The sequence below is a fragment of the Montipora capricornis genome, chromosome 12 (genome assembly GCF_036669925.1).
Source record: "Montipora capricornis isolate CH-2021 chromosome 12, ASM3666992v2, whole genome shotgun sequence".
In the NCBI taxonomy this organism is placed as follows: domain Eukaryota; kingdom Metazoa; phylum Cnidaria; class Anthozoa; order Scleractinia; family Acroporidae; genus Montipora; species Montipora capricornis.
The window spans coordinates 12,880,757-12,899,122 of record NC_090894.1 but is presented as its reverse complement, the minus strand read 5'-3'; the positions used below and the strand labels follow the sequence as shown (position 1 = coordinate 12,899,122).

At 38.4% G+C, this 18,366-nt stretch overlaps 1 protein-coding gene across 6 annotated transcripts in view; it reads left to right on the top strand.

Annotated features, from left to right (window-relative positions):
- LOC138027298 (doublesex and mab-3 related transcription factor 3, truncated-like) overlaps window positions 1-18,366 on the top strand; it is a 116,354-nt gene that overhangs the window by 17,782 nt on the left and 80,206 nt on the right. The window contains exons 1-2 of one of the 6 annotated variants that reach the window (XM_068874859.1): window positions 3,164-3,533; window positions 3,637-3,756. The exons of 2 other annotated variants lie outside the window; for them this stretch is intronic. In XM_068874859.1, coding sequence (XP_068730960.1) covers window positions 3,688-3,756 — 69 coding nt within the window. In that variant the 5' untranslated portion in view covers window positions 3,164-3,533; window positions 3,637-3,687. Of the gene's footprint in view, window positions 1-3,163; window positions 3,757-12,831; window positions 12,908-18,366 lie in introns of those variants that run through there. 3 more of the 6 variants (XM_068874860.1, XM_068874865.1, XM_068874869.1) reach the window with 3 other exon arrangements.

The following is an 18,366-nucleotide window of genomic DNA, read 5'->3' as shown; positions in this document are numbered from 1 at the left end:
TTAAATGGTTAATCACCATGAACTCGATTGATAGTGTTCCACAGATGGGACTTCGGCCCACATTCTACCGTAACAGTCTGTGCGTTCTTCAGCTTCTTTCGGAATTTATCAATAAATTTCGTGAGACGGAGTATGTGGTCTATTGTCAAACGTACGAGAAGGCTCAGAGAGTTTTACCATTATTACATAGCATGCCATTTCTCTTAAGCAACTCAATCCAAACCGAGTGGTGATTCCATCTACCCGAGCTCTCTTTTCAGGAGATTGGAAAACCCGGATTCACCTTGCTTTGATTTTGGGAAAAAAAATCTTAGTTATTAATTAATACTAACTTAACTGAGCTAATTGACGTCATAGAGTTGTCTTTATTCCTGACAAACTGTCACCTCGTGTGAGCTTTTGATGCCAAATCATGAAAGGACAGGTCCTTTTATCCTCTCTTAATCGTGTTATCAATTGAAAATTACTAACAAAGTGCAATTAATTGCCGTAACATTTTTTGATGTTAAATTTCACTCGTGATGATCAAACCAGAAGTTATCAGTTTCTCTTTGTTTCACTTTGTTATTCATTGTTTTTTTTAGATCGTGAGGGTTTTTGTGTGTATTTTAGGTATACCCCCTGTCTTTTTTTCCTCAACGAGGTCAGCCCCGACCGGTTCCACGAACACAATGAATTGCGCAATACTCTTAGTGCTTAATTCAAAGAAGTGTTGGTTACTGACAGGGTATCTTCTTTTCGAATAAAAACCTTAAACGAAAATTTACAGAAGAACAATAAGTAGGGGGAAACGTGGAATGAAATTCGAACTACATATCAACATATACTATTTATTAATAACAAGGACAACAAGACTTTAAGACGAAATAACTTGCAATTCACGACCCAGTACTTCAAGTGGTAAAGTTGTAGACGCTTGGGCATTGTAAGAGTATGTTTTAAAGTTGTAGACGCTTGGGCATTGCGAGAGTATGTTGGGGTAATTAATTACATTTTGCTAGATGGTTCCTACCGAACTAAAACAAATACAAACCGTTAAATATTTGTTTAAAAAGCTAGCACTTAATCGACAAATGAAATCTTACACCTGAACTTACGTCATACGGAAGACTGGATTAAATATGCTCGTGAGAAAGTTGTAAACCTCGGAGAAACGTGCTACTCCGGACATTGGGTTTTGTGTGGATTTTCGAAGCTAATTTCTTTCTCTTTTTTAATCTGAAAATAGTTTAACGCGCAACACCCAGACATGACGAATTCAGAAAAGCATTCTCTGAAAGTTAACACATTTGTAAAAGTTTCCGAAATATGAGCTTGCAGTTTGTTTTACTTTACCAGTGTTCTGCAGGATAATTTTGGTCGAACTTGCTACTGTTTCGAATTTCTGTCCCTGATAAATGAATAGTACCGCAAGCTAGACGTCTGTTTCTTTATTTCTTTGTTCTATCAGTAGCAGTTTGTTGCACAAACAAACTGCCGAGGAAACAAGTCAACAAATTTAACCATTTTGATACAGATTTTTATTTTCAAAAAGACGGCGATAAATAAAATGAGCAAAGGACAGCTTCGCTGGATGAATTAGATCTCTTTGCTTATTTCTGGTATGTTCTTCAGTGAACAAGTTTGCTTCGGATTCGCTTGAGATTTGACATTTCTCAGTCATCCGGTCTTCAACTTCCACAACTGCATTGAGTTTGTTCTCCTGACGTTTTACTGCCTCTTTAATTACAAATCTCCGAAATTTTTGACGTTCCTCGCTTTTGCTCCATCTTGTCACTCAAGTATTCATTCATTGCCGCTCGGTAATTGACGTTTGAACGCTCACGTGTTGGTTAATCGCTCGTCTGTTTTCATTTTCGCTTATCTGCTGAATTCCTAAGTTTTAATTAGTGCATCAGTTTATTCCTGTAGCCATTAACAGTGGCTCAGTTATCTCGGGGACGGGGTGGGAACGAAACCGTGCATTTTTGGAGAGGCAAACTTCCGCACTGATCGACCCTTAAATAAAATATGGGGTTTTGGGTTGCTAGTCAAAAAAATCCACTGATTCCTTCCTAAATCACTTAGGACTCTGCCGTAATGAAATGCAGAAAATACCGAAATATTTCGTTCACCCCACAAGGCTAAAGAGTAAATATAAAAACCTATTCATTGTGACGGAACTGGTCTGATCGTCGCCTGATATGACTCTTCGATATTTCCTTTCGCGGCCGGAAGGTAATCTAATCAGTAGATCGCATTGCCCTCGCAAGACAGCCGTAGCCATAGCAAATAAATTGATCTTTTTGTTGTTTTATCAGTAAGATCATGATCTTTTTCGATGGTATTGTTCCATGCTCCGGAAACGTTCAATTGGGTCACGGTGCAGCCGTAAAAATTGTCCTCCAATGAACGAATACAAGAGACATGTAACAATATTCAGTTGAAGGCAGAGGTTAGATTTGTAAATCCTGGCCTAAGGACTGGCAAGCAATTCCAGTTTTATTTGCCTTTCTATTCGTGTGGAGTCCGCCCTCTTCATTAAATTGTCGGCCGTAAATATTGTACAAAACACTTTCTGTATCATATCAATCCCCTATCTTATCACGATCGATTCTCTGAAGTGCGAACAGGAAAGACAGGGCTGTATTAGGCCTCAAACTGGAAAATAATCCAAAAGCGACCCTAAATCGCCCTTGGAGATGAAACTGTAACTTTTACCACAATACCGAGACCGATATGTAGAGTTTACGGCCGATGCGCTGCCTTAACGCTTAGAGCAAGATCCAAGACATTCTCACTGACGGGAAAATAATCTGAATCTTCATTATCTTATCGGAATTAGAAAAAAAAAAAACAAGAAAATATAGCTTACGTTCTTTAAATAAACGTTTCATCTTCCGAACACTAAAATTGCCCATAAACAGGGCCAATATATATTCTACAAGATAGATCAATCTAGACATCCACGATAGAGAACGCGGAATATTCTAGTTAAAACTGGTCACGCAAGCTCTTTAGTTTGTGCTGATATAAACTAATAAATCTATAAAATCTATCAAACAATCACGTTGATTCATTTAGTATAGGAAGAGGTATTTTTTTTGCGTTTGAATAAACATTGTTTGATGCGCTTAGCAAATCAAGAAACAAAATATTTAGTAAATTTAGTCTGTGTTCAGCATGCGTGACCTGCGATGTTCTAGAACATGTTGGATATCTTGTATCGAAAACTAAAGTAACTTTTGTAACAAGTAAACGTATATAAGTACCTTCTGGAAAAGTGCCCCGGATAAGCTGCCAAATCACTGCGTTGAAATCATTCTGAACATTTCAAGTGTGGATCTTGAGGCAGCAAAGGTTTTACGAATTCTAGAAAGCACTACTTGCTTAAGAAGGCCACATTCATAAAAAGCAGCTCATTTGGCTGATTTCCGTGTGGGAAGCAGGCGGCCGGTTTTGCCGAAGAACTCTGTGTAAAAATTGTTTCACGTTTTGACCTTGCTTGCTTGAATGCTTCCGCGCGCCTCGCAGAGCAGTGTTCAATTTTGACGGTAAAACGAGAGAATCTTGATATAAATTTATAGCTTTGGCGGACTTTGAGCGTCAAATCGTCGAGAAAACACTACACTTCACCTATTCTGTATTCGGTCCCAGCTCGACTCGGACAGCCGTCACAAGGCCCGACGATTGGCACTGGAAAAATCGATGGAGGCCACAGAACAAGACTCGATGCAAAAGAAAGATAAAGACATCTCAGAGGACCAATTTGCAACGGTAAGCGTCATTAAAACTTATTGAAGTCAGCAAACTTAACCGTTACACATTTCAAAGTGAAAGATGAAAGAAATTGAGAACCTACAAGATTAACGCAAACAGTAATTGCAACTATTTTAATCCTCATTGAATACGTTTAACAAAGCTGGTAATTTTGTCTTCTAAATGTTGGCGCCGTAAGATACACAGCATGACGAGAAGGTATAAAAATATCTTAAAACTGTTAATTTCCTGACGAATCAAGAATATTGTACATTACCGTGAAAATACTCAGCCTGTAACCTTGTATTGCGTGTGCCCGATATTCACTGCAACATGGTTAGACACTTTTTCCATATACCTAACGAAGATATATGGCAAAACGTTTCTATTCGAGAATGCAATTGATATAACTCGGACAAAAATGGCGTTCTGTTTTTAAATGAGCATCATTTACAGCCTTCAGAACCCAATCTTTAATCAACCAACTCCCAGGTTTGTTTGACACCTGTACAAATCACTGATACTTGCACTGACATTTCAATACACAGCGATAAACGAACAAGTACACGTTTAGCACTGTGTAGTTCTGCGATCATAATTTCATTATGATTTAGCAGCCGCCGGGGTCTCGATGGCGGGTTCTAAATCTTGATTTTCACGATTAAAGTTTTCAAATCGAAACTCAGTGAGAAATGGCCCTTCGCTCATTACCTTTGCAATTGTTTTCGTGTGAAAAGCCAGTTTGCTGGCAAAAGCATATATCAACTTGTTTCACCGAGCCGTCAAACTCAGTTCAGTTCAACTTGAACTCTGGAATGCCAACAGGCCGGTTTACCTATCTCTTAATCGATCTGTTTAAACTTGAAGTGGCAAACATAAACTTCAGCGTGCTTCAAGAAAAACAGGACATGATTTGTTTGGTGATTGATACTAAACATTTTTTCGCGTATTCCGCTATTGAAGAAGACGATTCGTATTCGTGAGAATCAGTCTCATTAGAAATATAGTTTTTTAAACTTTCTCTTTACTTTATTTCTCGGTTGAAACTGTAGATAAGTTGAAAAAATTCCCTTAAATATGAAGTTGACTTTCTTTATAATTTTGAGGAGTATTTTAGTGTGTGAAGGACTTGAATTTTTTTTAAGAGTCCTGCAATATTATAAGGGATAGAGAACCGACATTTTCCCCTTTTTTCGCCATGTGCGCGTGAGACATCGTCAGACTTCAGCCAAAAGTTTTGTTAAAGCCCCGAGAAATTTCTTTTTTCTTTGTTTCGTCAACAAGACAGTTTTGACATCGCCGAGGCATAATAACTGATAGGGGTTGTTTCCTGACTTTTTTTTCCAGTGAGGCCAGCCATGATGTTCCGAATTTTTTAGTATCGTTGCTTGATACTCGATGCGTTATTTAACTGAACTATTGTATCTGTGCTAACTTCCATTTAGATTCCGGCAAACCCGGCATGCTTTCGAGAACGCTTCTTCGTATTCATTAGCGAGTCGGATTGCATAACGGTGAGACTTTTCTTCGTCAGCGGCGATTTGTCCTTCATGTTCAAGTCGTTAATGTCAAAGAAAGAACTTTGTGAACCATCCATTTCGTTCGAAAGCAATTTTCAGAAGCTACGACAGACTCAGGTGGCTTATATATAAAAGAGAAAAGTCATTTTATCTGTCATATGGTAAGCACCGTACTGATTACTTTAATAACGGGAACGAAACCTTAGCTTACCAGATCTGTGGTTGGTAAACACTTCTTTAACATGATTAATTCAGGGGCAAATAGGTTCCCTGTGCGGAGCTTAATGCCAAAGAAAGAACTTTGTGAACCATCCATTTCGTTCGAAAGCAATTTTCAGAAGCTACGACAGACTCACTACGGAAATCGTGGGCATGCAATAATTAATAATTGTATCATGGAATTTAGGAAATCTTGGATGGAAGGGCAGACAGTCATGTTTTTGGTTTGCTGTTGGGCACTTAGCCAAGTGCTGGAGCCTCCCTGATTTCAAATTCATCTCTCTCTCTTTTCTTCCGTAACTTACTCCTTTGCTTTAATTTATCATGTATAACAATAAAATTAAATTGATAACATTTTCTCAACTCGGAAATAGCTATGGAAGGAAAAATGGCCCTTGTCGAAAATATAGAATAGGATGACAGGATATAATAAACGTAAGATTTATATCAAGTTAGGCACGGTTGAGATTACCCTCGGTGTCGTAAGTTGGGAAACGGGAAAACTCGCGAAAGGTTTGTTTTAAAAGTTCTATGGCTTGCTTAAGAAATTAACAAATGCCATGTTGGCTCATTTGCCGGTCGGGAGGCCACGGGTTCATGTCGGGGCCAAACCAAGCCTCGGGGTCTTAAAATAACCAAGGAGAAAATGTTGCCTTTGTAACTTCATCTGCAAATGGATAGTCTTTCATTTCTTCTCGGATGAGGGCAATCACCGTCGGCCCCGTCTCACAAACGCCTATTTAATTTTGTTTGAGGTAAAGGTATGCAAAAATTGTCATGATTAAGGGGATCTTGCCGAGTGGTACAAAGGACCTTTGCTTCTATGTGCAGAGTAGCATACACATTTATCTTGATTTTGTACAGAAACGAGCCTTAAATGAACTGGGAGGAAAAATCTTTTCGAATCTGTAAATCGACTCATTAGTAAAGGCTTCGTTGCTCTTCAAACGGATAGGGATGCCAGTAAAATATGTCATTTTCTCAAACGTTTGTTGCGTAATGTTCGATTTAGACATCACAACCTTGAAGCCATTATTGTGAGAGACAGTGCTTGGTAGTCATGCAGGCTCTGCCAGATTTTCCTAGCTCCGGCTGCTGCGTTTCGGTTTTCCACTGATTTAAAAATGATATCTAGTGCCTCTTCTTTTTCTTCATCAGTTAACCTTTATTGCTTTTCTAACCTTCAGGTTATCCGTTGTGGCTTTTCTAACCTGATTGTTTGGGCTTAAGATTTGACCCGCTAAGATTAGCCTTTGCTACCTGCAGGTATGCCACGGCAAATTTTCTAATCTTTTCTTGACAAGGATAAAGTGTTTTTCCTTGTGTATGTAGCTGTATGCAAGATTGGAAAGTTTTTCGGTTGTGTTTTTCTTTCTTTTATGAGCTTGGCCGGACATGCAAGTCCCTTTCGGTTATGCATTCGCGAGGATATCGGTTAATGGCAGTTACACCTCATCTCATTGTAGAATTTGGGAAACATATGGTTGACACACTACTTGAAAAAAAACCTCTTTGTACCCAAAGATGACGCCAAAATTTAGGGACACGTCCCTGTTAAAGAAAAAAAACGCAAGTCAAAGGCATAGCAATAGAAGGTGCTAATGTGAGTGAGCGCATTGAGAAACATGAGTTTTGGAATACGTGTTTTCAAGCCTCATTTATACCCGTACACGTGGGACAGGATGTTTTATGTAACATGTCCACAAAGTTAGGAAAATAACTCTCAATTTGTGGAGTAACGGCCAAGGGTGTTGAATTTGTTTAATTAAGACAACGGTGCACCTGCGTTTCATTTCATTGTTCATTTTTTGCCAACTGCATTGTAGACAATCTCCTCGGACAATGATACAAACTTGTCACGGAAAAGCCTTACATAGGGCGTCGACTAGCCAGCGAAAACTCCGCGGGCTGCTTGGTGAGTGATTACATGGCGGGTTTCCACCAAATGATTACAAAGTTTGAAATCTAAATCCAGTTCCTCGTAATACTGAACTGTATCGCAAAGACCTTGAAATCCATTCACTGTCACATCTTTATTTTATTTTATTTGCCACTGAATATAGTACCCCATTTTGCAACATCCAAGGCTTTGTGGCATTTGTTTACCGCTGAAAGAAGGCACGAAGGATCTCTTTTTAAATTCGTGGCTCTTGAAATTTCAGGGAGCTTTAGCAAAGACAACGGCGACGGCAATAAGAAGTTCACAAATTTGCATATTTAGTGGGCAAAAACGATAGTTTTGCACGCTCTGCACGAGCGGTTTTCACTTTTGTCCATTTCTTTGCCGTCGTCTGCATAACAACAACGTGAAATAGCCAAACGTGAGGTTTTATGGAGAACGTAAGCACCGCTCATAACTGTCTCATTCCTGAGTGACTGCTACAACTTTTTCGTATTAAAAGGCTTGAAATAGTCGCGTGAAGTGATTACAATAACGCGAATTTATGTTTGAGATGACGTTCTCGTTGCCGTTCCCTTCGTCTTTGCTAAAGATCCCTAATTTTAAAAGCGGCACGTGACACGTGGATTTTCGCGGGAAACGCAATCACGTCTCCCTTTTATACCCCCGCCCGGCTAGTAGAGATTTTGGATTTTCTTAATAATGGCAATGACTAATTCAGTCATTATAATGTCGTAAAAGATCTAATCTACCTCGATGCAATGCAGTTGAAAAGGTAAAACAAAATTCAACTAAAGTCAAATTGATGCGAGTATGAGGCCGCTATCAATATGGTTCCTAACGCTAATCTAAGGAGGTTTGCCTGGTCAATAGACCAAATTTCATTTGGTTCCAACTCCGCGGCAACAAACAACACCAATGATATGATTTCCTATATTTTGATCTATTGACGTATTATTTTATATGTACTAATTGTAAATATTGCACCTTCAGTATGTTACCTAATTATTGCTTGTTTTAAATTAGTTAAAGCACTAGTTATAGAACTTAAAACTTAATTATGTACTTCAATACTACTAGTTATAGAATTTAAAACTTAATTATGTACTTCAATACTACTAGTTATAGAATTTAAAACTTAATTATGTACTTTAATACTACATGTAGAAGGTCCACACCAGCTATTGCTGCCAGATTCCTTGCCTGCTTCACCTGTTTGTACGTATGTATGTATGCAATCAAAGCCAAAATTCACAGCGGTGTCCAGCGCCACAGAAACGGACCAACGGAAAGCTTCAAACATGGCAAACCCCTGTAGTTAGATTGTACAAAATCATTTACACTGATACTTTACGCTCAACAAGTCGATGCCCTGACTAATTTTAGACATATAGAAAGATACAAAGATGTTGGACTCTCTTTAAAGAAATATCGCTCACAGACAAACCATGATATCCTGCAGAGATGCTATTCTTTGACGGGAACCCGATGATCATTTATTCTGATTTTAATGTATTCAAAGATAATTTATTTGCAACAAGATTAGTTGGCACATGTTTAAGGTAGCAGTTCATGGCTCTTTCCATGTACGTGCCAGGAAACCGTTAGGCTCATGTCATCTGCATATAGTCTTGTCGTGCCAAAACTAAAGGCAACTGGACAAATCATGAATGCAAATTAAGAATAAAAGGGGCCTAATATGGTACTTTGTAGTACTCCACACGTTTTTTCCAAGATGGCCAGAGGATGCCCCATTGACTTTGCACTTCTGTTTACGATTAGAGAGATGCGATTTCAACAAAAGGTAACAGCTGTGTAATCAAATCCAAAGTATTGTAATTTCTTCAATAAGATGTAGCGACTAACCGTATCAAAAGCCTTCTTTACATCTGGAAATATTCGGCCGCCTTTAAATTTCTGTCGATGTTAACTCACAAGTCATTGGTGAGATCAAGCAAAGCTGTAACTGTGGAATGCAATTATCTACAACTAGACTGTTGTATATTAATAAGACCTTGGTGATCTAAGTACCTTTGTAGTTGTTACAAGCCTGTCGAAAACGCATGCGCATGCCACACTGTAGGTATTCCCTACTTTCTCAAATCCCATAGTTCATCTTGTTTACCCCCCAAAATTTGGCATAATCATTGTTTTCGATTTCTCAAGAGGTGTATTATGGGATTGGAGAAAGAAGAGAATAACAAAAATTGATCGGTAATTACTTATATCGCTGCGCTCGCTATCTTTGAAGATTGAAGAGAATGCAGCAATTTTGAGGTCGTGTGAAAATGTATGGGTTCTAATAGAATGATAAAAAAGATTAGTGAGGAGGTGGAAGATATAGCGAGCAGCAAGTTTCAACAAGAAATTTGTACTCGATTAGGTTAATTAAATAACTTTCGAAAGTAACACCGGTAGGAGGTTCCGGAATTTTGGAAGCAATCTTTTCGTCGATTTCTGTGAAATGTGTCTTAAGGCAATCAGCAATATATTTTGGGTTGGTAAGACACATGCCAGATGACGATTTCATCTCGTTGAGTGTTTTTAGATTTTCGATTCATGGACTCGTTTATGACTTTCCATGTGTCTCTCCTTGATTATAACTGAATGATTTCGTCAAGATCCCTCGAATCTCCGACATTCGTTGATTTAATTCAGGAAATTGTTGTGACATTTCGAATCCACCCAAAAGAGCTTCGGTCACCTTCTTTTTCCTCAACCACTGAAACTGACCTTTTTATTATCATTCGCGTTACCCGGTTGCTCTAGTTAATAGATAATTTTTTTGAACAGCAATATCGAAAGGTACTTTGCAGATTTCTAGTGCATGAGAATTGGAAACCAAGCCAAAATCGTGCTTCTGAGCAAAGAAAGCTCAGCTTTCAGTATGTACGTACCGAGCAAATGATCCTCTTAGTTTGAGCTAGATTCAGAAGTTCGCATCACAACGCGAAAAAAGAAAAAAAAAGTTAGTTGGATTCCACGTGAATGCAAATCTTGAGCTAATTAGTATATGGATCCTTATAATTAGGCTAAAAAGGTAAAGTAAATTTAATTCCACATTGATCAGAAACGGCTTTAGTCAATGAAAGCGTCTTTAAAACGTGTGTGCAAAGATTCATACTGACACGCCTTCCTGATGTCCTCAGAAGGGGTAATCAAAAGCTACAACAGCTAACATGCATCCTCGTTCATAGTCATCTTTTTTTTCAATAAGTTGAAAAAGGATATCAGATAAAAGGATGCCATCATCGCGGTCCAAGGGAGATGATCTATGACACTAGGACGAGCGTCGAAATAGCCTATCTCTCGAGCCAACAATACCGACAGCTACTCAGGCTATGTCTTGAATCGTAACTTTGTAAGTTGCGTTGATTAATCTTCAATCTAGAAAAACATCAATTCATAGGCGCCGCTATCCTAGCGCACATACGCACATGGCTACCCCAAAAAGTTGGAATTGAAAACTACAAATAATTGAAATGAAATACATATAAAGAAAATACGTTTCATTGCATTTAAATAATTCTGTTAAAATGCACCATTTGCCTTAAGTTATTCTTCTTTTTGTCTTTCTTTGAACGTTGTTTATAAAATAACATACTGCCGAGCTTGTCCTCTTCAGAATGTCAGTTTCCAAGGAGAATCGAATGGACCTGATCCATCAGTGTATCGAATGGGCCGAACAAAGCCGGGAATGTAACGAGTTGAAGGCAAATCATCGGATCGTAAATAGTGAACACGCTCTGGTGGACGTCAAATTTAAGCCTGAGAATATTTGCTCGGCTTATCGTGGCCAGCAAATCAATTACAGATTTCCATTGGCATTGACAGAATGACAGAGCTATTCGAATTTAAATTTTGTGTTGTGCTTACACTTTACAGTGTGCTTCTGGTTATTAGAATTTAATGACGGCCTTAAAAAGCTTTGAATTAAAACAAGACAACATTCCGTTGAGCCTGGATGCGTTCGGCAGCGGTTGAGAAAATAGACATTTTCAAATGAGAATGGCAGAACCAATGAAGAACTAAACTATTACAGTCGTACCCTGAAATATATATAGGAACTCGTTAGTACTGCAGTAAATAGTCCAGATATGAAGTCATCGTTGAGTTTGCTGGGAAAGCGGACATAAGATCATGCTAGTGCGTGTCAAGGAGAACTATCTTGACTTCTTCCAAAACCAACAACAACCAAAAAAACAAAAAAAAACAATAAAAAAACAACAACAATGTAGCACACACAGAGGTGAAAAGTCACTCAGTCGTCAATAAAACTCTGAGATAAAGTCAATATGTTCGCTTCATTAATAATAATCAATCGTGGCACCTCTACGGTGGTCCCAAGAAAGCATCTTATGAAGAATATTACGACTTCGTTGTAATTTCATATCAAATGACAACTCTTCTGCCCAGAAACATACTTAGTAATATCCCCATAGAAATGATAAACAATGTTTAACGAAAGATGGTTGAGGGAGGGGGCATTTTGAAAATTATGCTTCCCTCTGCAAAAAGTCCTGTCTACGCCCAGGCAAATCATGTCTAAGTCACTGTGGTACGCAGCGCAAATGAATCGTGCCAACGTAAAAACGTGTTAAAAAAAAACAAGCCTCTCAATGTACTGCAAGTTTTGTGGAATCATTTAAATTTGATATTTTGCAAAACCATCTTGAAAAGTACTTTGCAAATTCCAAAGTTGAACATGTTGAAACCAAATCTGTCACGTAATTAAATTGTGCTAATATGGAACATAAAAAATAGCTTAGCTTTCATTTCGGTCTGTTTAAGCTGCATTCGAAATTCGAATCACGATAGAATAAACGTAGAATAACAAGGTAAAATAGGATTAAAGATAAAAGTCAATTGGAGTCAGCATGATGCAAGTATGTAGCGGCTCAGTGTGGTTCCCAACCAGACCCAAGATTCACCGCGGTGTACAGCGCCATTAAAACGGACCATGCTGTTGAGATAGACCAATTCGGCTAACTAAATGTTGTACCCAATTCAAATCTCTCGGGGTTAAGATTCTTTATGTTTTGAATTTGCATGACAATGAAGCATTCACATTTAAATGATATGGAAATACTTGGAACAAAACGTTTTATTCCCAAAAGGTTTGAATGGGTACAACATTGAGTTAGCCGAATCGGTCTATGAAGAGTAATTGATACTTTTCTTGAATAGCCATTTTGTGACTGAATTAGCTGGTAGATTCCAGAGTTGTAACCAAACCTGTCAAATAACTTGATATTACTGATAACGAGCATCAAAAACAGCTTTAGTAGCTTTCATGTAACGATAAAAGGGCTGGATTTACAAATCAGGCTGGCAATGTCGATATCTAAAATTACCCGCAGAATTGGGATCACTTTTCGTTGGATTGTGTCCCTGGCCTTAGGGGGTATCTAAGTTAGAAAACCTTGTAATGAAGGAATTGCACAAAAGCTGTGGTCATCCGTATAAACACGTTTCACTGCTAGTGTAGAAGGGAAGGTCTCTTCACAGCTTGGAATAAAATATGTACAAGGTAAGGATACAACTCCGGCAAACATTTTCACACATATGAAATAATGTTATTGTATGTATTTTTTGTTACGGGGTTTCAACATACTTTCCCCAAACTGTACCCACTCTTGCTGCTTCGCCGGGTTACATGAGAGGAAGGTAAGTGACATTTATTAATTATTTGAAGGGGACGAAAAATCGGGAAGCCGAAAGCATAGAGCGAGTCTATAAATGTATTACAGAAAGGCACAAACTTTTGAGATGCATTAATCACAGCTGAGGTGAAAGAAAAGGCATTTTTCTCAAGTTTTTCCGAGACCATAGCCCTCTAGCTCGGAGGGGAATTGTTTAATTTGAGTTTCAAAAAAACAAAAAAAAAACAAAACAAAAAAACTAAACGCCTCGTCGTGAGTTGTATTGTTTTGAATCAGTTGGTTTGCGTGCGGAACGCCTCTTATGTCTCGGCTTAGATACTTATTCCATGTATTTACATTTTAAGGTAGTTCTTCGCGACATGGGGTGGTCTAGTTTGTTTTTCGTCTAGATCAGATCAAAGCGCTCTTATCGCAGTAATCTTCCGCGCAGCCAGTGCAAGTTACATGTTTATTCGCGGTTATTTGAAAATTGAATGGGGGTTGGACATTGAAGCGCGTGGCTGTCTTATCTGACAAGGTAGAAAAGTACTAAATCGAAGTGTGTTAAATGATCATTCAAGTCCAATCAATGATCTAAGTTCAAAGAAACCATGTTAAGCTTATCGTGAATCGTTTATGTAATTAGATGCGGTTGAGGTAAACAGGGAAAAGACCTAAAATGTCTGTTAACAATTTTTTGAGATATTTCTTTCAACTTAGAACAAGGTTACCAAAACGTAGATTTCAAAGCACGAAATGTAATTTTTCAAACCGTGAAGTCATAGTTATAGTTTTTCCAAATTGTCATAAAATTAATACCGTGTAAATCCCAGTCTATCCATGCTCACAAAATCAGGTGTTCATCGATGTTGTCACAGTAGAACAAAAATGGAAACGATCTACGTTAGTTGCGACGTACCTTGTGCACGCTTTGCGGGCCTCTTTGTTAACAATGGTATATCATTAATTAACACGCGCCTTTTTCAGTTTCTTCAAATGAAGCCGACTAATAATTATCTTATTCTTATTTCTTCTTCTTATCCCTCTTCTTATTATTATTATATTTTATTACAATTAACGCATAAAACGAGTCAGTCCTTTTTTACTGGAAGTCACCGTATGAAACGAAGGCAAATTTAAAGTTTATTCCAATGATCCCGTTTATTTAGCTATAGCCGTAACGTCAAACAACAATTCAGCTATACGCTTGGTTATGCAAATCTACCAGAACCATGTTCGCGATGTTACTCGCATCGAGGAGATCGCACAAACTAAAGCCAAAAAACAGAGCTTCGGCTCTGGCGATCTCGTATCGGCTCGCAATGAAACAGGAAACCGAAAAAAAAAATAAACTAAACTAAAGAAATTATCGACTGATAGGAGTAACAAATATCAGAGGTCATGGGTTCCTGCAATATTTAACAGATAATGATGATGTTGATGTTGATTATTACTTTTATCATTATATCATTATCAGACAAACTCTCGTGTAATGATTACTTACGCATACAACGGTGCAATGTTTCACTGGTAGCCAGGGCATGAGGTCACACAGTGAAGGAGCAATCTGAGATACTGAATTTTGCTGCGTGATTAAGAAAAATGAACGCAGGTGTTCTGAACTCCTTGGGTTTTCTTGATTTGACAGTTAGATAGGCCATAAAACGACTGTTACAGTTGTCAATTGCAGACGATTAAATAAATGCCAGAAAGATTTCGTATTCTTTTTGAAACTGAGGAATTTTCGTATAATTAGGTCGCAGAATTCGTGAATGAGAAAACGACAATGGGTTTTAAGCTTTTTTCCATACTTTCTCATGTTTAATTTGATGTCGACAAAATAAATTAATACAATAAAATCCCCATCTTTTTATCATAGGGGAACGGCGCAATATTTACATTACAAACTTTCATGCGGAATTAGGTGAATTTAGCGTCCTCGTGCCGATCAGTGTTTTGATTAGTCCTTTGATAGATCTTGATACGGCCTTCGTTGGCAGGAAGGGCAAAGGCTCGATTTTTGAAGTCATCTGGTCAAAAAGAGCTAGGAAAACGTCTCAAAAAGTCGCATCTTAGTACGAGGCCTAATGAGACTGAGTCGACCGCTGAGTTTCTCTCAACAGTTTGAAGTTTAGGGCTCAGACTTTTCCGACCGATTCATGTCAGTAACCTTCAGTTCAAGTTTTGGAACAATGATAATCCAACGTGAGAATTGTAAGCGTTTATGATTATCTGGATTTTAGCACTTGTGCATGTTAGCATCGTGTTTTTTTTGTTGTTGTTGTTGTTTTGTTTTTTGCACCCTGGTTAATAGACCCTGAATTGCGATATATTAAAATTCAATCCAAAACAAAAGGCATCATCTCTATTCCCCAGAGCCTCGAGATGATGTCTTTTGTTTAGGACTGAATTATGCCCTTGAGAACGACTAACATATGAAAACGAAATTTTGTTTGTCCTTTTGCGCTGCTGAGCGAAGCACGCAGCTTTTAAGTTGTCGTGAAGCGATTGAAAACTCTGCCAGAGACTTGAAGCTCCTCTGCAATTTTACACACACACAACTAAGCAAATCAAAACGCAAGGGCACCCAACGAGAAGATTGTTCAAAACCAGTTAAAAATACAGTTGTTAAACGTATTTTAGTATTTAAATGGTAGATATAGGCATATTTTTATCCCCTAAAAATTTTTCATCTGTTCGGATCTCCTAGCTGAAAGTGTAGTGGTCTGAAAATTATAGGGATGAAAACTTATCTTTTCGAAAATGTCAGGCGGAAAAAAGGCTCTCGAAAATTCTAGGTGACCTTTTTAGGGTAAAAATCTGTTTAAAATGGGCAATTATACCATTTTTTAGATGTTCGAAAATCCTAGGACAGGCAGGCAAGCAAGAAATTTTACAACAAATGTTCCGAAAATTCTAAATCTCAAATCGTCTTCCGAACAGATATTTTCCGAAAATTGACGTTGGGTGCCCCTGAAAACGTACACTGAGAAGGCCCAAAAGTTTAACTGCCGTGTTTAGGGCTTCTGAAACGGACCAACGAAAAGCTCCAAACACGGAAAACCTCTGTAACTAGATTGTGCGGAGTCGCGGAATCCATACTTTGAACTGGTACTTCACTCTCAACGAGTTCAGGCCACCATGATTAGTACATGTATTGATGGTTTTTTCATTTTGCAAATTGGTTCGTAGATTTCAGGGTTGAAGCCAAACCTGTCGGATATTGAAATTACTTCATGGAAAATACCCTCGCCGAACGACATGAGTTGAGTAGTATCAGAATGGGGCGATTAAAGCCATATAAGTGGTTTAAAACAGTAAATAAAATAACAAAATTGAATGAGTACAAAGTAGTTGAACAAAGTCGGTCAACCTCAAGTGTCGTTCAAAGCTAGCCACAAAACTTCGAATCGAACTCGGCTTATATATTCTTTGCCATCCGTAGTGCGAACGGAGAAGGTATATTGGCTGATGTATTCATGTAGTTGAACGGCTGAAGTGGAATATCTTCCATTTTCCTGTCTTCGCCCTTTTTTTTCTGTCAAAAGTCTTTAATGCAATCTTACATTTTGTTCATTTTTTTGGTTGGTGTTTTTGTTTCCTTCTTCTAAAATAGCTTCTCCAATCACGCAAACAGGAGCAAACGCTCCCTCGCCATTTCTTGATGCAACGGCTATCGAATGACTAACGTTCCACTCAATATGTTTATTCATCATTAGCTGGCAAGAGGCCATCATGGGCTCTCACTGGCTAGTAAAATTTCGTCGTTCGCTTCCTATTGGACGAATGATATCTTTCACAGTTAGTTTGTGGTTTGTGCCCCTTCGTAGCTACGTTTAGAATCAGTGCGAATTTGATTTCATATAATGATTTTCGTGGATGAATGTCGGTGCGTTTGAAATTACACTAACTTGTCTTCAGTAATTTGACTAATTAATATAATAAGGAAGATCAAAAAGCGATTTTATTAATCTAAACAGGCTGAAAATCCATTGAGTTTTATACTTCAATCAGGCGGGACAAACGTAGTTTAGACAGTCTCCGAAAAAAGTCGTTTACAGAAACCGAAAAGGACCAACGGAATGCTTCTAAAATGGCAAAACCCCTCTAATCAGATTTTGCGGAATCATTTAAACTCATACTTCACACTCAACGAGTCTATGAAATGACTAAATGATGGTTTTTTGAAGACCCTTTTTTGGAAATTAGTTTCTGAAATTCCAGAGTTGAAACCAAACCCGTGAGATAAACTTAATCTTGCAAATAGTGAGTATCAAACTTCGCTTTAGTAACTTGGATCTAAACGGACTGAAAATCCATCGAGTTTTATGCTACAGTAAGGGACACCGCCTTCCATTTATTAGGACTGACCGACCAGACTGGGCATTTGGAAGGACTAAGACCTCGTTTATACGTCGCGCTATCGTCGAATTTAATTCAAATGAATTTAATTCCTACTTTAAAATAAATTCGACGATAAAGGGCCGTCTAAAACGAGGTCGATTCGTCTGTTAAATTAAATTCGTCCTAGACGCTTTATCCGTCTTAAGAAGAAAAGTTGTAAAGTTGAAGCAATTGCAAGATCTTTTCAAGACAAGGGGAGATGATAGCCATGTTGAAAGTTCGATTGAAGCTGCCGAGCAAATGAAGTCTCTTGAATATCTTAGCAAGGAGTACGATGACTTAGCGAAATTTCGAAAACAAGTTGGGGACAAATTGAACGCTATTGAGAAAACATTGAGCGATTTATTGACCAAAGTTAATGAACTTTCATCGGCCATCGATCTTGCTCAGGAGTACAGTTACTCATATAATGTGAAGCTGGTTGGTGTTCCCGAGCTCAAACAACGTGAAAGTGCCTATGAAACATCACAACTCTGTTTAAAAACTTTTAGTGCCATTGGAGTGGACATCAAGACTTATGATATTGACATAGCTCACCGAGTTACACCGCGCCACGCTGCGGGCGCCGAAGGGCGACCTAAGCCAATAGTTTGTAAGTTTACCAGACGTCTCGCCCGTGATCAAGTCATGGCGCTTCGAAGGGAGGTAACTAGAATCATTCCTTCGAGCATCGGTCTCCGGGAGCAGGATTCTATGGAAAGTGTTGGTATTTTTGATCATCTTTCTCCGCGGCTTCAGTACTTGATGTCCGATGCAAGAAAATTCAAGGAGAGGTTTGGCTACGCGTATTGTTGGGCCAAAAATTCCACCATTTGGCTGAGGGAAAACGAAGGTTCTCGGCCTATCGCGATTAAGACTGCTAGAGATCTAGAGAACCTCAAGTCTCATCAAGGATTACTAGAGCTAAGTAACCATTAATTCTTTAGACAAAGCTCTCTTTCGA